Raw genomic sequence first — 19,378 nt, forward strand, 5'->3', positions numbered from 1 at the left:
CACTCTGTATATCAATCAATAAAAGCATTTTCACAAACAAGATAAAGTCAACAAGTTGAAGAGAAATATATTTTGGAATAGTAAATATCTTCTGCAGTTCGCGTAATATTCTTCAAGTCAATAAATATCTCGTACTATCCACTTTCTAAAGTAGTCTATATTCTTCCTTAGTGCTCAAGCTATTCCATAGCTAATTTCATCAAAATCAGCACCGCGGTTTAGTCATGAAAAGGAAACAGTTGAACACATTTTTGCATTTATAAAACTTTACATTATAATATATTTTAGCATGATCAAATTTTGATGAAATGAGGCCTGTTTGTTGCACCAAGCTATGCTCACGTAACCTGTGAAAACCCCATGGAAAGTCATCACGTAGTTTTGGAGAATGTTGTATTCAAACAGATACACAATGGTTTTACAGTTTTATTATTAGTGTAGTTTGGCTACCTGACTGCTATTATTTTTTATTTGGTTGTTTCTTTTAATAACAAAGTCCTCACATTCCTTAACTGATTTCCCTACTTCTCTTTTGACTACTGCCCATATACATTTAATTTTACTATTTGAATTATTAACACACTCCACACTGCTATGTATACACCTCAAGTGTGCAGGTGCACTGGCAATTTTCAAGCAACTTTAATTAATAATATTACAATAACTAATGACCTTGAAGGTGCATTTCTAGCGTCACATGAAACTCCATACTTTATAGATTAGGGAAAATGTAAGCTTATACATATGCTTGCATCGGTGGAGGTGTACCAGAATTTCCCAAAATCATGAGAAACCTTCACCTGCAAAAAAACTTTTACATTTCCTAACATGACTTCAGGTGTCCATAACAAAAAGAATTTGGTTCAGGAGATTTTTTATTTAATATTTTATGACCCAAAATGTTTACATATATTTTGTACATAATTCACTTTCAAGTGGTAATCCTGAAAGCACTGAGGTACACAGTCCTATGTTGGAGTCTTTGCACCACCATCTGCTTTCTTTTCTCATCCACTTTCCGGTCTCTTTCTTCCCTTTATCAGAGCAAACTTTGCAATAACGCATAGTACTTACTTTGCTGGCAGTGGAAGGTACTTTTTCTGGAAAGTAACAACCAAAATTTCTGTCCAGGCTAGTGCTTGGGGCTGGTTACAAAGATCAAAAGGGTCCTCCCATTACTACCAATTTCAAACTAACTTTTTTATAAAGTCCACAAGAGAGATTTTCTGTTTACTGACATCTTTGCACAAAATAAAACTGTTCACGACAGACATTACAAAAACATGAAAGAAAAGTTTCTCCACCATTTCATTGTTTTTGGTGCGAATGGGTAGTAACTGTATAGCTGGTGCACATTGTTCATATTGTCTTGTTCATATTGTAGCCAATTACAACATCTGGTTTCATTACTGTTGTAATACCACCTTTTAAACACACTGGGATGTCTTTGGTGGTAGCCTGATGTTTTGTGGATAGACAGTATATATCACGTTTATTTTTCCACTTCAGCACTAGAATGGTCCCATTCCTCCAAAATATCATTTCATTTTGCTTCAGTTTCTTTGTTTTGAAGCTTGTTGGCAAGCCTTTTCTGTTTTTCATTACGTATAGAGCCTGTCTACTAATGCTGGAATATGGTTGACAGTCCTCCCTGTTGATCATGTGTAAACATTGCAGTTCAGGACATAGACTGTTGCAGCATCACAAAGTGCATAAAGCTTCATGCCATATTTATTGGGTTTATTTTTCCTGTAAACCCTAAAGCCAACACATCCACAAAATGGATAAATAGCTTCATCTATAGTCAAATTTTCGTATGGCATCAAACTGGATCTACATTTGTCGGCAAAAAAGTTGTACACAGGCCTATTTTATGAAGAGGATCATGGTTTTTCTCTTCTTTTTTTATGTACGTTGAGTTGTCATTAGCATGCAGCATGAACATAATACTGGAAAACCTATCATGGTCCAGCAATCTACTCGCAAAGCCTATTTATAAAAATGGATCAGTTGACCAATAGTCACTAAGCTTAGGTAACTTCACGATACACATATGCAGAACTGTTTCAAAAAACCAATATATTTTGTGTAGTTTTACTGGATCCCATTTGTGCCACATAGAGTTCTTTTTTATTTCATTTTGCCGTTCCATTGCGGCAATTTTTGTATCTGCATATCTGTTTGTCTCAGTCTTTATGTTTTGGATAACACTGTCACTAAAAAAAGTTCAAGAAACAGTCATAAACATCAATTCCTGTTCACAAACAAGTGGCTCCATACACCGACTGAAATATGGAAGCTGAGGCTGTGTGCCATGCTCCTGCCAGTCATCAGCATTGTGCTGAGTAAGACCTACCATCACATTTGTTGCTGTAACATTTGTTGATCGTTGCAGATCCTCATCATCCATAATTCAAATTAGATAAAAAGAAAAAAAGATAGTGTGTTTTCTTTACAAATTCTCCATATACATTAGCAACAAAATTGAGGAAAAAAAACTATTACCTGATTCATCACTTGAAACACTTTCTCGTTTGTAATTACTGCTGTCATCACTGACATCAATATCAGAGTCATTTTCACTGAATAAAATGTCAGAATTTCACTTTCCCAGAGGCCTCTAGCTGTCATTTTCACTCAAAATGCCCATACACAGTCACAGATTTATGGCTGAGTGCCAAGTGAAAATGTCATCAAAGAACCAATCATTATACTGACAGACATTCTACTCATACAACTGATACGCAGAACTCATCGACTGCTGCTGCATCTAGTGGACAAAATATGAACTACTGGAGTTATCTTACAGCTGCCAGCTATGTAGCTTGGTGAAAAACACCTTTTAGGGACCGTGAAAGTGGCACCCGCATGGGATACGAGCGCCGTCCACATGGCCAAAAATGCATGCCTGTATGGCCTACGGGCATAGTGTTGAATTTATTAATTTCAGACATTATACAAAAGCTTTTTTCATTTATAATCACTTTCCTTAAGATAGCACAGTATTTCTTGTAAAATGAACTCAATGCTACTTTTCTGTCTGGTCTAGCCATTTCATGTATCTTCTTTTGTGCACATGATATTTTGAGTCGTTTTGTAATCCATGATTTTTTCAGTGCCTTATTAGTACCAGTCTTCATTTTCTTGGGAACCAGCTGTTAAAGATTTATTGAAAACCATCTATAATTACATTAAATTTGGAATTGACACATGCTGCATTATGTACTTCCCTCAGTCAGCTTCCTGTAACATTGCTGTAGAACTTTAAGTTGCCTGTTTAGTAGTGACTTTCCCTCTGTTTTCCATGACATCACTTCACTGCAATCAATAATACCGCTTCTCTGCAATCACATAAGTTATTAAATATGGCCAATTGTCTATCACAGCTGGAGAGGCATTCGCTGCTGGATAAGCATTTATATCAATGATGAAGTGTTTATCTATAAGTGTGATGTCTATTAGTGTGCTGCTTACCTGCGTAAATCTGGTGGGAAAACAAACAACAGAACCCAGTTTGCAAGTATTTAGTATCATTTATAAACCACTTCTTTTGTAAGACTCTTTCAGGGAATTAATATTAAACCCTCCAGAGACCACAATTTATTTTCTTTTGTTACCTCGGTGGCATAATAATGTCTCAAACTGCTCTAAAAATATTTTAAAATTTCTCAGTGGAGATCTACATACTATAATAACCATAAATGACTTTCCTGTGAGTAACAGTTTGTAAGCACAGGCTTCCAATTATTGACCTCAGCAGAAACTATTGGCTCTAGTAGATTTGAATGTGATATTATTCTTAACACACATGACAAATCATCTTTTCTCCATATTTTCCCTACAGAAATAGGATGCTAATTTATACTCCCGTATGTTTAACGTATCAATTCAAGTAGTTATAATGGTACTCGGACAGACATTTCTCATTCACTTCCCTTTGACATTATAGATCATGTGATGAGACAAGAAATTTACTAACTTTGGTTTGTTTCTCCCCCTCTCCCTCCAGTGTTTTGATGCATAATGATAAGCTTATTCAAACAAGTTTGTTTAATGTTCCATTAAGTTTCGGGTGTGCAGCCGCAAGAAATCTCCTTCTTCTTCTAATATTTGTTTAATGTAAGCCACTTCATGTACCTGGATTTCTTTCAAAGCAGTCTACTTGAGTGAGGTATTCAGCTTAAAAAAGCTTACCTTTCACATCTCGAAATCAAAAGAATTCTACCATTGGTGATGCCCCTCCGTCGTGTTAAGATATAAGCTCTGTCTCATCTATCTCAACATCCCAATAGCGTCAGCTATCACAGCACTGTTATGAGCCACAGCTGAAGTCAAGACCAATCCAGTTTCTTCCCAGTTAGTTTGCCTTAAATGGAATTGTAACATGGATGCTACACACTGTGCATGAGAAGGGAACACAAACTTTTGAAATGTGGTGTTCCCGAAAAATGCTGAAGATTGAAATGTGGGAAAATTCAGCTTGACTACAGCATGCAAGTTCATAAGGGGATAGGATGCAGCACTTGTGCAAAAATGGAGATGTTTTAATGAGATACACTAATGTGAAAAGAGCTGCATCAAACCAGTCTTTGGGCTGTACACATGTGGAGTACTACACCTAAAAATCAAAATGTGGGAAATTACAGTGTACACATTGTTTTGATTTGATTTCAGAAGAAAGTTTGGCATATGTCATGCACGGTAGGTCTCTTGAAAAAGTATATGAACGTTTCACCTAAACAAAATGCAACCTTTACCCTTAATATTACATTTATAGATATTAAAATAACAATGTAGGAAAAGATAGACTGCTGCTTACAATAAAGATGAAATGTTGAGTTGCAAGCAGGCACAATTAAATGACACTTACACAAAGAGCTTTCAGCCACAGCCTTCATCAGAAAAAGGGAAACACACACCATTCATATACACAAGTAAGCATTCCTCATGCACTCATGACCGCCTACTCTGGTAGCTCGAGCCACAATGCCAGAGTTGGCGTCATGTGTGTACGAAGTCTGCTTGCATGTGTGTATGAGTGGTGTGTGTTTCTCTTTTTCTGATTAAGGCTGTCGCCGAAAGCTTTGTGTAAGTGTGTTTTAATTGTGCCTGTCTGCAACTTAATGTGTCATCTTCACAGTAAGTAGCAATTTTTCCTACATTTTTGGTATTCCTACCTGGAGTTTCCATTGTTAGATATTATAATAACCGAGCGAGGTGGCGCAGTGGTTAGCACACTGGACTCGCATTCGGTAGGACGACGGTTCAAACCCGTCTCCGGCCATCCTGATTTAGGTTTTCCGTGATTTCCCTAAATCGCTTCAGGCAAATGCCGGGATGGTTCCTTTGAAAAGGGCACGGCCGATTTCCTTCCCCATCCTTCCCTCAACCAAGCTTGCGCTCCGTCTCTAATGACCTCGTTGTCGACGGGACGTTAAACACTAATCTCCTCCTCCTCCTCCTCCATATTATAATACTTCGACATAATAAAACAGCAAAACCATTTGTGCTGCTATTATATTTGAATTTATACACTGCTAGTGTCCTATTAACAGGACTGTTTTAAATGGCAAGTTTATAGTCTCAGAGAAGGAAATTACCCACAAAACATCCACACACAGTGATGTACTTTTGCATGTATCTAGTTATATGCCAATATCCTACCTGATGCCACCCCAGTATGTCAGGCCTGCCTGCAAATTACGCTGACCACAGTGTAGAAACACAAAGTCACCATCCCAGCTACAGCGATGTTCTGCAGCTCCTGGGGCTCTGCCATCCAAATGAATTCGACAGTCCTCATAGTGAAGTTCATCACCTAACAAACACAAAGGGAAAACATAAAATTTCATTTAAACATTTCTATTGTTTTAATTCACTCTACAGCCTTATTTCGTGAAATAAGAGCTTGATATTTCTTTTTAAAACATTATGGAAACCTTGAAAATTGTTCTAGTTTCTTCATCCTGTCTGTAGGCTTGTGGGTGCAAACTCAATGAAACATAGAAGAAATGAAGTGATAAGTGATAGAACTTAACTAACTGACAGAGATAAAAAAAGAAAGACAACACTTGATTTCTCCAAAAGTGGAGAGATTTATAAATGCTGTACTTTCATGAATCATAGTGCATCTCATCATTATGGCAGCATTTTGAACTGATGAACTATTATCAAACTATCAGTCAAAATCATTGGCCACAAACAAGTTGTTTATACTCGGAAATTCAATACCCTATTTCCAAAAATATTACAGGGCACAACAGCAAATATAAAATTTGGGCTTAAAATACATTTTTATAACTAATTTGTGGATACTGATCATATGATAATGACCACAGAGGCCAGAATCACTGACTGAGTTAGACATTTAGAGTTTTGTGTAATAAATTCAGCTTAATTAAGGATAAATTATGTCATTTAATAATTTTCTACTGATTCTGGGTGTCAGTTCTAAGAAATTATTAAAAACTGTGAAAACTAGTTTTGAGCCAGATTTAGCACTTAATCTCTTCCAAATAGTCTTAACTCTAGCTTTCCTTTCCTTCTTTAATTTTTTGTTCGTTCAAAAACCTTACTTTCTTTTTCCCTTTTCCATTTATATTGTGCATTATCATTCTCTGTTTTTCTCTGACTACATTATTTTTCTTTTCAGCAATATGAAAGGATAAATTGCTACTCACTATATGGAGAAGACGTTGAGTCATAGGCAGACAAAATGAGAAGACTTCTGTACATTTTAACTTTTGGCCAAACAGCCTTCTTCGGAAGTGGAAAACACAAACACATTCACAACTCACACACACACAGTCTATAGCTGGCCACAGCAACCAGACACAGTGATCCTGTGCTTGTGTGTGTGTGTGTGTGTGTGTGTGTGTGTGTGTGTGTGTGTGTGTGTTGTATTTCAGAAGAAGGCCTTTTGGCCAAAAGCTAAAATGTATAGCAGTTTTTTCGTTGTTCATGTCTGTGACTCAATGTCTCCTCTACATGGCATGGTGAGTAGCAGTGTACCCTCTTGTTATTCCATCCTGGACTTTCCATTGCTCTACTTTTCCTTTCAGTTATTTCCTTAACACTATTTCTTTCTTCATCTATTTTGTATCAGCTAATAAGGACTACATTCCAACTTCAAGTCCTTAATTTTCCTTGTTATTTTATGTTTCTCCAATATTCTTTTATTTTCCTCTTCAAATTGTTTTTCCGCCACTAGCTTATACGGTTCTTAATTCCGTTTTTTATGACACCTTATAAATATAGTATTATGTTTCTAAAATTTCTCTTTGTTATTCATGGTTCTTGAGTGTCATTTGTTTCCAGACATTTTTACATTTCTGTAACCCAAGCTAGATTTTATTTGCCCCCTTCCACAGCCAGAAGAAATTCCCATAATTAGGGCTACTTATAATAAGCTGTTAGTTAGTTACTTCTTGTTTTGTGGTCTTCAATTCTAAGATTAGCTTGATGCAGCTCAAATGCTAGTCTATCCTGTGCAAGTACCACTGCATCAATTTGAACTTGCATACTGTATTCAACCCTTGGGATTCCACCACCCTTCTTCCCTCACTTCTTGCCATTACCAAAGTGATGGCTCCTTGATTACCAAAGTGATGGCGCCTTGATGCTTCGGATGTACCCTATCATCTGATTCTTCTTTTGGTCTAACTGTGCCATAAATTTTTTCCACACAGTAATTCAGTACCTCTTCATTAGTTATTTGACCTAACACTCTAATCTTCAGCATTTTTCTGTAGCATGGTTCTTAGTACAGCCTGCGAAAGGAAGTGGCAGCGGATGTATAACTTCTGTTGTTTCACACTTTTAACAGGTCTCCTTCATGACTGAATCGGCATAATATGATGTCTAACTCAACTAATTAATGTATCTGTTCTCTGCCTTTGTTTACATTCTGTTTCCACTCACATCCTATTATTTCTTGCATTTCTTGCATTTCTTGCAGTAGTTCATTCCTATTTCTGAATCTGTGTCTGCCCTTGTCCAGAGTATCTTTATACACCCCTTCAGTTCCTGATCACATCATCCTGTTGTTTTTGTTTCCACCTTTCTGTTCTCTTGATGAAGAATTTTTAAAAAATCTGATTGTTAGAAATTCTATTTTGTAGCTAGTAGTAGACACTGCTTTCCATACAAATATTGTTTGATTAGGTTGACACAGCTAATAGTTCAGTTGGTAGGTACTCAGATATAAGGAAAGGATATTTTACAAAAGGTCAGATTTACTGAACTTTCAGTTGTATCCTTACCAGTTAGGATTGACAGATGAAATCAATTCAAAAAAGAGCAGCTCATTTTTGTATTATTGTGAAATAGGAGGGTGGCACAGGTGTCATGGAATGATTAGCGAGTTGGGGTGGCATTAATTAAACCAAAAGCATTTTTCATTGCAGGAAGATCTCTTCATGAAACTTCAATCGCCAACATTGTCCCCTAAACATGAAAATATTTTGTTGGCACCCACTGAGTAATAACCATTATAATAATATGAGAGAAATCAGAGCTTGCATGAAAAGATTTTAAGTGTTCATTTTTCCCAGACACTCACTGTTTGTGAATGGAATAGTAGAGAAATAGTCTCAAGATAGTTCGACAAACCCTTCGCCATGTGGTTAAGTGTGAATTGCAAAGGAGCCATGTTGATACAGATGTAGATAACAAATTGCAAAAAATGCTTCTTTTAGCATTATAAATTTAATTTTACAGCATTTTTAAGAGTATAATGGTACATTCCTCTAATCGTCAATGTTCATCAATTCCAACAAGCCCGTTCTCCCATAAATGGGATGTTTGTTTCCGCTAGTGTTGGGGAGTTGAGTGACCAGGTGAGCCGGTGTTCTTGGGAAACCCCTAAGTGGTTGCCCCCCCCCCCCCCCAACACTGTCTGCCTGGGTAGGTTTTGAACATGAGATTTTTACACATGCTATTACAGTCTTACTGTTATGCTATGGATTTGGTACTCCCACAATTGTACCCTAACAAAAAATTTTGTTAATGCTGAATGGATGTGTGTTTGGAACATACATGTGAAATCTTTCAAAGAAATGATTTCCTACTTCCATGCAGCAGGTCATTTTAACCAGGTTAAGAGTGTACATCTGCACTACCAGGACATGATCAGCCTAAAACACAAAATGGATCCCCAGGGATTTCACAAATTCACAGCTGAAGGCTATTTAACTACTTGTGGTACTGAAAAATTCTGGTTGGACATCTAATCAGACATGATCATAGAGTATTTCCTAATTATAACAGTGAAGAGTTATAGACAACAGCCTCACAGTCACGGCATAATGGATAGTGTGCTAAGTAGATAGATCTTGGGCATGCTGTGAATCCAACACATATGTAAATAAATAAACAGATTCAAACTCCTTACTAAAACTCATTTCCAGCTAATGTATGCTAGGGCATACCACAGAGGTGATCAGCTCCAAAACACAAGATTCCGGTGCTCTGTCATTTATATAAATTGTTGTGGCAATGCATATGAGAATTCTCCCAACCTCAAGAAGGAGGATACTAATGTGGATTACAATGACGAGAAAAGCCTTACTGATGACATCATCACTGAGGAGGAAGAAGCCGGTGCCTTTAACTTAACCATATGGACAAAAGAGGTCAAGGTGTTAACTTTCTTTGTATGATTCTGTATTCTGTTACATGTTTTTTCATTTGTAGTAATTTTCTATTTTTAAATATACCTTTAGCCTGTAAAAAATGGTATTCTATTAGACATGATGGGGAAATTTTTATGAAATATACATTGTACAGATAAAAAATTGTATTTTTGTTTCTGGTTATATACCTGTAATGAATGAAGTACTCATTGAAGGCAGGGAAGATGGGGGCATGCTGGTTGTTAAGCACTGACACTTAGATGCACCTACCATGAAAAACCACGATTTGTTTTGCAACTTTTACACAGCCTTAGCAGAAATGTGCACCCCACTGAGTGTAGGGAGCAGTTTACTTGTGGAACTTACTGTTAAAGGCAATTACCATTATCCTCTTGAAAAAGATGTAAAATAACATTACAATGTTAAAACCTGAGGTTCTTACAGCCTTTTGATAATTTGATAATACTACCATTCATTTGGATCTCTGTATCGTGATAAATATATGTTGTAGAAATATGTTTCAGCAGTAAAAACTGCAGAAACTTTTATTTTTGGGGGATCCAACAGAAAAAATTGTAGGGAAAAGACTGGCAAAATTTCATGGTTTATTGGCTCCTCTAAGTTAGTACATGATTCTCAAGATCAAAAGCACTACACATCACCTACGTACAACTCACTAAAAGTTCATAGAATTCTAACCTTTTGTAAGGTCCACTGTACCGGCCTACTGCAATATAAAAGCAAATATCATGTGCATAAAGAAAGTGCAAATGATTGAATACCTCGACACTGCAGTGGTTCAGGCCAGGCAGCGATGTGTGCTACTGAACCAGCATGATAGCTATATTGTCTTCCATGACTGACAAACACCACATTAGAGTCAAATCCCAGTTCTCGACACACAACCTGTGCATCACGTTCACAAAAATGTGGATCACATATAGGAACCCATTGCAGTGATGTTCGATTATAACGCTCCAAAAAGCCCTCTGCAGTTCTTGCTTGCATTGACCCTGTAAAAAAGATTCATTATACATATGAATTTCTCATTTAGGAAAGAGCCTAGGTTTATTGGCATTTAGTTTTTAAAAAAGATTTATATAAAAATGGTTACAGTTTAAGAACAAAGCAATCTGCTAAAAAAAATTTTCTGTGTGTGTGTGTGTGTGTGTGTGTGTGTGTGTGTGTGTGTGAAGTGCAAACACGTGCATGTATGCATGTGCATAATTTTTCATATTCTTAAATTTATTTTCCCACAACATTAGTTTTACTTTTAGAAGTACGAGGGTAATCCCAAAAGTAAGGTTCCTATTTTTTTATAAGTACAGAACTCTGTTTGTGTGACAGTTGGTCACACTGTTATGAAGAATGCTTCAGGCACTGTGTGTAAACATGCGAACGCCACGCTGAGGCGCTCAGTCTTGGCTTGGCAGCCATTGAGAATGGAGCTCTTGCTGGATGTTACCGCCAAGTGCGAATTGCGTGCAGTTATTCAGTTTTTGGACGCAAAGGGCACTGCGCTGATTGAAATCCATCGCCAATTGACAGAAGTGTACAGCGAGTCATGCATGGATGTCAAAAATATTTGTAAGTGGTGTAGAGAGAGCTGGTCGGACCGAAATTCATGACAAACAAAGGAGTGGGAGACCATCAATTTCTGAGGAGACAGTGTTGATGCTTGAGCAAAGCATGCGTGAAAATCGGCGGATCACCCTGGATGATCTCTGCATATTGGTTCCTGAGGTTTCCCGAAGCCCTGCTCACAGAATTTTAACGGAAACATTGAACTACCGGAAGGTGTGCGCAAGATGGGTGCCACGCATGCTGACTGAGGACCACATGCAGCAATGAGTTGATGCTTCCCGCACATTTCTTCACCGCCTTGCAGCCGAACAGGACAACTTTCTGGACTCAATTGTCATGCGTGACGAAACCTGGCCACACCACTGTACACCTGAGACCAAGCAACAATCTAGCTAGTGACGTCATCCTTCTTCGCCAAAGTCACGAAAATTCAAACAAACACAGTCTGCTGGTACAGTCATGACAACCGTTTTTTGGGATCGGAAAGGGGTATTGTTGGTCGACTTTATGCCCACTGGGACCACAATCAATGCTGACAGGTACTGTGAGACTCTGAAAAAACTCAAATGGGCAATTCAGGACCAGAGAAGAGGAATGCTGAGCAAGGGCGCACACATTCTCCATGACAATGCTCGCTCACACATCGCTCGGCAAACCGTTGCTCTCCTGCAACAATTTCAGTGGAACATAATCACTGACCCACCCTATAGTCCCGACTTGGTGCCCAGTGACTATTACCTGTTCCCTACATTAAAAGAACATTTGGCCAGAAAGTGATTCAGCTCTGACAACGAGGTGAAAGAAGAGGTTCATAACTTTCTGAACAGCATGGCGGCAAGCTAGTATGACATGGGCATACAAAAACTGCCACAGTGTTTACAAAAATGCATCGACAGAAATGGTGATTATGTCAAAAAATCGCTAAATGTTCAAGCTGTAAACTGATGTAAACGACTGTAGAAATAAACAGGTCTATGTGCTTATAAAAAAATAGGAGACCTTACTTTTGGGATTATCCTCATATTATAAGTAAGGAATAAATTGCACTGATGAGAAATTAATCCTACAGAAGCAATATAAATATCACACTAAAATCTTTGAAAACAGTGTTTTAATTAGTTAAGCAGGTAGGTGAAGAATAATGGGAGGGGGAAAGGGGGGCAGAGAGCCAGTGTTATGAAATAGTAACAAAAGAGATATGTAAAGATACAGTGATAGAAACTCAAATATATACCTGTGACCAATATCCTAGAAACATTACTCATGCTTCAAGAAAGAAATTTCTGCAGAAAAAAACTGAGAAACAATAATTTAAAAAATGAAACTGGCAAGAACACAGAGAATCATGTTCCTTTATTTTGGTGCATGCACTCTCATCTATTATTCTGCATAACAGAACTAAATGGTAGTGTTTCTTGGGGTCTCTGCTAGTGTAACACTCAGTGATGAACATAAATGAACATTTTAAGATTTCCAATGATGCCAGTGCTGTTAAAGAAGTCTTGTACTTTCATTAAGTTTATACCGACAACTTTCACGATATGACTGAAGAAAAAAAAAACAATCAGACATGATTTGGATTAATGGTATCTTTTGTGTAATGAAGCAGAATCTACATTAAAGATAATGACATTACAATAATTGAAATTACAGCCTGGAAAAAATAATAAAAAATGAGAATAGTCAATTACTCATGTGTAGGCAGCATTATATGTGGTATGAAGACTTACATAAAATAACAGATTTGTTCATTAACTTTCAAGCTAATACTTTCTTCCAGTTTAAACACACACACACACACACACACACACACACACACACACCTGACGGAAAAGATATATCTTACAATATTTTGAAATTATTAAAGACACAAGTTTTATACCTAGGATGAAACATTCTCCAACTTCACTGGGAAATTTATTATCTATTCAGGCAAAAATTACTAATTTTAGCAGATAATCTGAGCCAGCAGATAAGATTTACAGAAGATTTTTGCTTAGTCATAGTGTTTCAGAAGAGATGTGAACCACATATGGCCAAACTGATTGGTCAGTTGAGTGCCTAGTGGAATTGACTCAGATTTTAAATTTCCGATATCAGAATTGCTCTCATTCAGTAAGTTATAAAGTCTGCTTGAAGGAGAAGATGTTATTGGACAGGATATAAATTGTATACCCAGCAAAACCTCTGATCTCTACTCTAATCCCCAGGACCATCCCAGAACCTTCCTCCAAATGTTCGCCTTTTATATGCTACCAAATATTCTTAAACCTAACCATCTTGTATGTTCCACTGTGGATGGCTAGCTACAATGCTCCCATGGCTAGCTACAATGCTCCCACAGAAAGAATCTTGGCTCTTGTTAACCAACACATCAAACCTGTTGCCTACAGCCTAACCTCTCACATTAAGGATGGAAACCATTTCCTTAACCATCTGTCAATGATTTGCACACCATTACCGGTGGGATCCCTACTCATCACTATTGACACCACTTCCCTGTACACAAACATTCTCCATGTTCTTGAACCTACATTTATAAAAAAAAGTATCTCTACCTATTGATTCTGTGCCCACCACATCATCATTCCTTATACTAACGATAAATTATATCATTACCCGTAAATTCTTCTTCTTCTTCAAGGGAAAAAACAGCAACAAAGTCAAAGCACAGTCATGAGCTCTCACATTCAAATGATAAGCATCGCCATTCTCACCACAAAATGGTCAATCTGAATGCAGTATGGAGTAGCATGGGGTCAGGACACTGCACTCTTGAATTATCAGACCTTGATTGCACAATTTCTCATTGAAATAGTTCCTCAACAGACATCATGAACCTGAGTGGACACCATTCCAGTCCCCCTACCAAAGAAAAATCACTGGCAGGACTGGAGATTGGACCCATATCCAGCCATGCTGACCAGTCAGCTAGTTAGGTGGACTGTGAGCTGTTGCATGACACCCTCATATAGTAACCTTTTCATGACTCATCTAGAGGCAATCCCAGATTATGAGCCCCTTCATCTGCTTTGGGTTCATGGTCTTGGCCCAGGACCACAACAGTCTATCATCATTCCTCCATAGCCTTTTCTCCCAGCAGCTTCATGTGATTTTCCCAAGCCCACTGTTCGTCTTCCTCGACAACGACCTCCACCTTTCCAATGGCCTCATAAAAACCTCTGTCTGTATGGAGCTCACTATAACTAGGAAGCAGAAACCTGATTGTGAGGGAAAGTCATCTGTCCCACCCCTCGTCTTCCCTTTGAATGATGAGAAGCCTCCGGCCTTGTCTGGCTTGATCTGTGATTCTTAAGTGTGTTGCCATAGCGCCACTTCTGCCACAGCTTTGCAACTGAGTTGCTGCCAATCATTCACTTAAGCATTCATTCTACGGAAGTGTTGAACATTTGTAAAGAGAGTCCTGATTTTTACTGTGCACTACTGCTAATCATGTTTGCTATTTAAGACCATTCAGTTACCAGACATAAAGAGCCAAACAAAGGGCATCATATACAGGGTATATGAATTTCTTCATGATCTTATATATAATTTAAAAAAAGGCAAAATCTTATCAGCACTACAGACTGCAACAGCAAAGGGGAGGTGTTTCACTCCAAATAGTAAAGAGAATATTGCAGAGGTGGTCAAGTAATGAAGTCACAGTCTCCGAGGAAAGATATTAGTGAAAGAAGAAGTCACTGATTTGGAAAATTTGCAGGACATGGTAAATCATACTGTTATCAGATTTTATGACTGTGGCAAGTACCCAGCAAGACAAAAAGTTGCAGATGCATTAGGTGACTAGCATTGTTTCATAGGGAACTGCCATTCATTTCTTAATCTTTTGGGTTTAAGGAACAAAAAATGCAATGATTGAGGACTAATTCTGATGGAGAGATCTGACATTGTAGCAACTAGGGAAATTTTTCTGAGAAAAATTCACATCACTGAGGAAGAAAATCATCACCACCCTGATATTTACCTCAATAACTCATGCCAGGAAGCACATCTGGTAGGATTTGAAAGGCAATGGGGGTTTGAAAGTGCTGACTAGCAAAAGAAACAGACTTGTTGTCAGCCATGCAGGATAACCTGAACATGGCTCCATCTAAAATTCACTTCCAGTGATTATCATGAAGCGACGAATAGTGATGTGTCCTTTTAGACTGTCGAGAGCAATAAATTAACATTACCTGGTATGCTTCTTGTCATAACACTCTTTCCTCTCTTGCACTCTCTCCTGTCACTTCCCCTTTCCTCTCTCCTTCCAAAACTTTTCAGTACAAGGCAGGATGGCCGCCAAGAATACAGCATTTGTGCTGGCATCCATGAAATTTAACAAATGAGCAGTAATAACATATTTAGCTACAATATACATTATAATTCACATGAGAATACATTAACATGGAAAGACCCAAGAAGGGAGCTATGGCTGCTATTTCCCCATAGTGTATTCAAACATTTTCTTGATATATGGTACTACAGTCATAAAAAATTGTTTATAGAAAACCATTGTTTGCATCCAACTGTAAAAGTTTTATTGTAATGTATTGTCTACAGATTTCGGCACTCATGTCATTTTCATGTGAGTCTCTTGTATGCACAGGTGTCTGACAGGGTTCTTCAAAGGCACAGTATGCTGGATATGATTCGACTGGCGCAGACCTCCAGGCTTGCAACTTTGATGAAAGAAATATACACTGAGAATAGGAATTGGGGGGGGGATTGTGCAGAAAATGTGGAGAGGTTTACCTTCTACATCTGCCGTTCCAGCTGCCGGTCTCATTGCTCTGTAGTATAAACACCAATAGTAACGACACTTTGATTACTGTCATTCTTTCACATTAAAGAGTCACTTTCATAAAATCTGGCCATCCACGGGTCACACATTTACCATGGTGAACAAAAGGTCTTACCAAGGCTTTTGCACACAGAGGCAACCCTCCAAACCTTATCCACAAAGAGATGCCCCATGCCGTATCCACACATGCTCCTAATCCTCCAGTCACTTGCGAATGAGCAGTCCTCTCACCGCCCAGTATCATCCTGGACTGGAACAACAATCAGGGCTTCAACTGCCTACCTTCATCCAACAAATGAGAAACTTCTAAAGTCATAATCCTTCCCCACTCTCTGAATCTGCTGCCCACCCAGTCTATGAAATAACTTGGTGCACCCTTCTGCCACACGTCTTTACACACAAATCACCTCTTGGTGGAAGGCCTAAGGGCAAGATCTGTCTGTCAGCACATCCCATCCCACTCCCATCAAAGGTACAACCCTTGTTAGAGGCAGGATGACCACCAACCAGCTATCTACCCAAATGAATGGCCACTGCCAAACTGTGACAAAGAGCACAGTTGACCACACAAAGGCTGAACACACTGCTGAGCAGTAAGCATTCAACTTCAATGGCTTCTTCAGAACAGGGGCCATCTGGATATTCCCCCTCCCAACTGCACCTTCTCTGAATTATGTAGATGAGAACTGTACTTACAAAACATTTTTTAACCCCACAATTGTCTTCAATCTCCAGTAGGCCCTGTTCCACACCCACACCAATCCACATGGCTCCCATCTCACTTCTACTCTCCTCATTTTCCTTCTTCCTCTGTTGTATCTCCACCTTCATTCCTCCAGTCCTTGTGTGCAACATACACCAGCTGCCTGCACCAGAGTGAGCTCACTGTCCCACATTTCTATCCCCTTTCTGGCTCTTTTTGCCATTTGCCATACATCCCTCTCTCCACCCCTCCCACTTTCAACCCACCTCCTTTCTCTTTTACCAAATCTACTTGACACAACACTACATTCTTATTGAACAACAGCACCAGTATAATTTCATTAGCTGTGACAGTGTATATATATATATTAATAGAGGGAAACATTCCACGTGGGAAAAATGTATCTAAAAACAAAGATGATGTGACTTACCAAACGAAAGCGCTGGCACGTCGATAGACACACAAACAAACACAAACATACACACAAAATTCAAGCTTTCGCAACAAACTGTTGCCTCATCAGGAAAGAGGGAAGGAGAGGGAAAGACGAAAGGATGTGGGTTTTAAGGGAGAGGGTAAGGAGTCATTCCAATCCCGGGAGCGGAAAGACTTACCTTAGGGGGAAAAAAGGACGGGTATACACTCGCACACACACACATATCCATCCAATATATATATATATTTGAATTTTGTGTGTATGTTTGTGTTTGTTTGTGTGTCTGTCGACCTGCCAGCACTTTCATTTGGTAAGTCACATTATCTTTGTTTTTATATATATATATATATATATATATATATATATATATATATATATATATATATATATATATATATATATATGTGTGTGTGTGTGTGTGTGTGTGTGTGTGTGTGTGCCTTCTGTATCGGTTAGCTCTGTTGTCTTCACATGAAGTTATCAACTTCTGCTTCCTCCTTATTTCGTCCACTGTGTTTTGCTCACCTTGCATATTTTCTTCCCCTGTGCAATTATTTGGCAATGTGCACAGGCGAACTGTAGGCTGACCTTGTGCCAGCACAGAAGCCATCTGAGTTTTCACGTCTGAAGAAGCCTGATGTGTCAGAGGACGCAGTATAACTTCTTGACCTGGTCTACCATTTGCCTTAAGTGAGCCCAGAACCAGTATCCCCACATTTGGTGCAAATTCAATCACCACACCTGGAGATAGTGACAGGGTTACCTGTGAACAAACAAGGTATTTAAAGGAAAGATACTAGCAGAAACAGCTTCATTATTAAATCCCTTACACAGTGTGGGAAACATTTCACTACTGTCACAATGTGTGTGGGTGATTACAATTATATTAAAAAAAAAGTAGTTTTCCATCTTTTCACACAAATGCGTATCACACTTGAACATAATTGATGGTAATTATACTTCTTCATATATCTGATAACATTAAATGTTTCCTACTGAGACACCATAACACACAAACCAATGTGAGTAAATGCAAGATATTAGCAAAAGACTGGAAAAGCAAAAGTAACAGGGAATTGGAATGTTGTATGTCTACTAATGGACTTACATGTTTTAACAACAGATCAAGAAAGAGATAACAGTGATAAAGCTTTTACATGAGAGGAGAGTGAAGAGATGTGCAAATAAACAAAATTTACACAAAAAAATGCTCAGCAAAACGGAACTACCCATTTAACAGTGTTTTTTCCTTCCTTCTAAATTCACATAGTCATCTTTGTCCCCTGTTGCTGCAGCCTGATTGGAGTGAGTAAAGACCTTGGGTACGTGGATGATGAGAACACATTTGCGATATAATGTAGAAAATCAGAGGAACAGGTCAGGAATGGTTTAGAAATGATTCTGGTAGTGTAGTTCATGTAGATGTATGAAAGGGAGGAATTTGATCATACAGTCATACAAGAATGCCATATTGTGCTACATGAAACATATACAGAATTTGTTTGGTACTTTATGAAATTAAAGGAAGCTACATAATACTTGTCATTTTTTTGCGTGAAATAAGGCAAAGGAAACCACTCACCTGTAGCAGATCAATCCACGGATCACAGTAACATATAACAGAAAGCAGCATTTGCACTCACTTTCGAGCACTAGCTCTTCTTCTAGCAATAGTAAACACATTCATACAGGCACCCAAACACATACACCTGTCAAATCCTGCCATGGCCACAGGAGTGTGCATTTGGGTGTGTATGGTTATATGAGTGAATGTGTGTACTATTGTTAGAAAAAGAGCTACTGCTTGAAAGCTAGTGTGAATGCTATTTTCTGTTGTGTTACTCTGCTCTGCGCATCAATCCACTATAGGTGAGTGGTTACCTTTTCCTCATTTTTACATACTGCTTCATCGAGGTATTTCATTTGTCATAGCCCAAGGATAGGCCATTTTTATTGCTGGACTGGTACACGTAACAGCACAATTCTCAATACCTGAAGAAGATGACTAGCTCAGTCATCAAAATATTGTGCATGAAATGGAAATAATAACCTGGCTGAACACCTGGAAACACAAGCAATGAGACTGGTTGGAGTCTATGCATTGACTACACATAACAGCAAAATTGTCAGACCTGAAGAAGACGTCTGAGCTGGCCATCAAAATACAGGGTGATTTAAAAAGATGGACACCATTTTAGTTGGCTATATTTCCTGCACTA

The 19,378-nt window shown here is 38.3% G+C and overlaps 1 protein-coding gene across 1 annotated transcript in view; it reads right to left on the reverse strand.

Annotated features, from left to right (window-relative positions):
• Nucleotides 1-19,378, reverse strand: part of LOC126195620 (protein bark beetle) — a 197,229-nt gene that overhangs the window by 61,516 nt on the left and 116,335 nt on the right. The window contains exons 23-25 of the mRNA XM_049934246.1: nt 17,685-17,922; nt 10,415-10,645; nt 5,665-5,818 (exon numbers count right to left, since the gene is read on the reverse strand). Of these exons, the coding sequence (XP_049790203.1) occupies nt 5,665-5,818; nt 10,415-10,645; nt 17,685-17,922 (623 nt within the window). The remainder of the gene's footprint in view (nt 1-5,664; nt 5,819-10,414; nt 10,646-17,684; nt 17,923-19,378) is intronic.

The sequence above is a fragment of the Schistocerca nitens genome, chromosome 7, assembly GCF_023898315.1.
Source record: "Schistocerca nitens isolate TAMUIC-IGC-003100 chromosome 7, iqSchNite1.1, whole genome shotgun sequence".
Lineage (NCBI taxonomy): Eukaryota > Metazoa > Arthropoda > Insecta > Orthoptera > Acrididae > Schistocerca > Schistocerca nitens.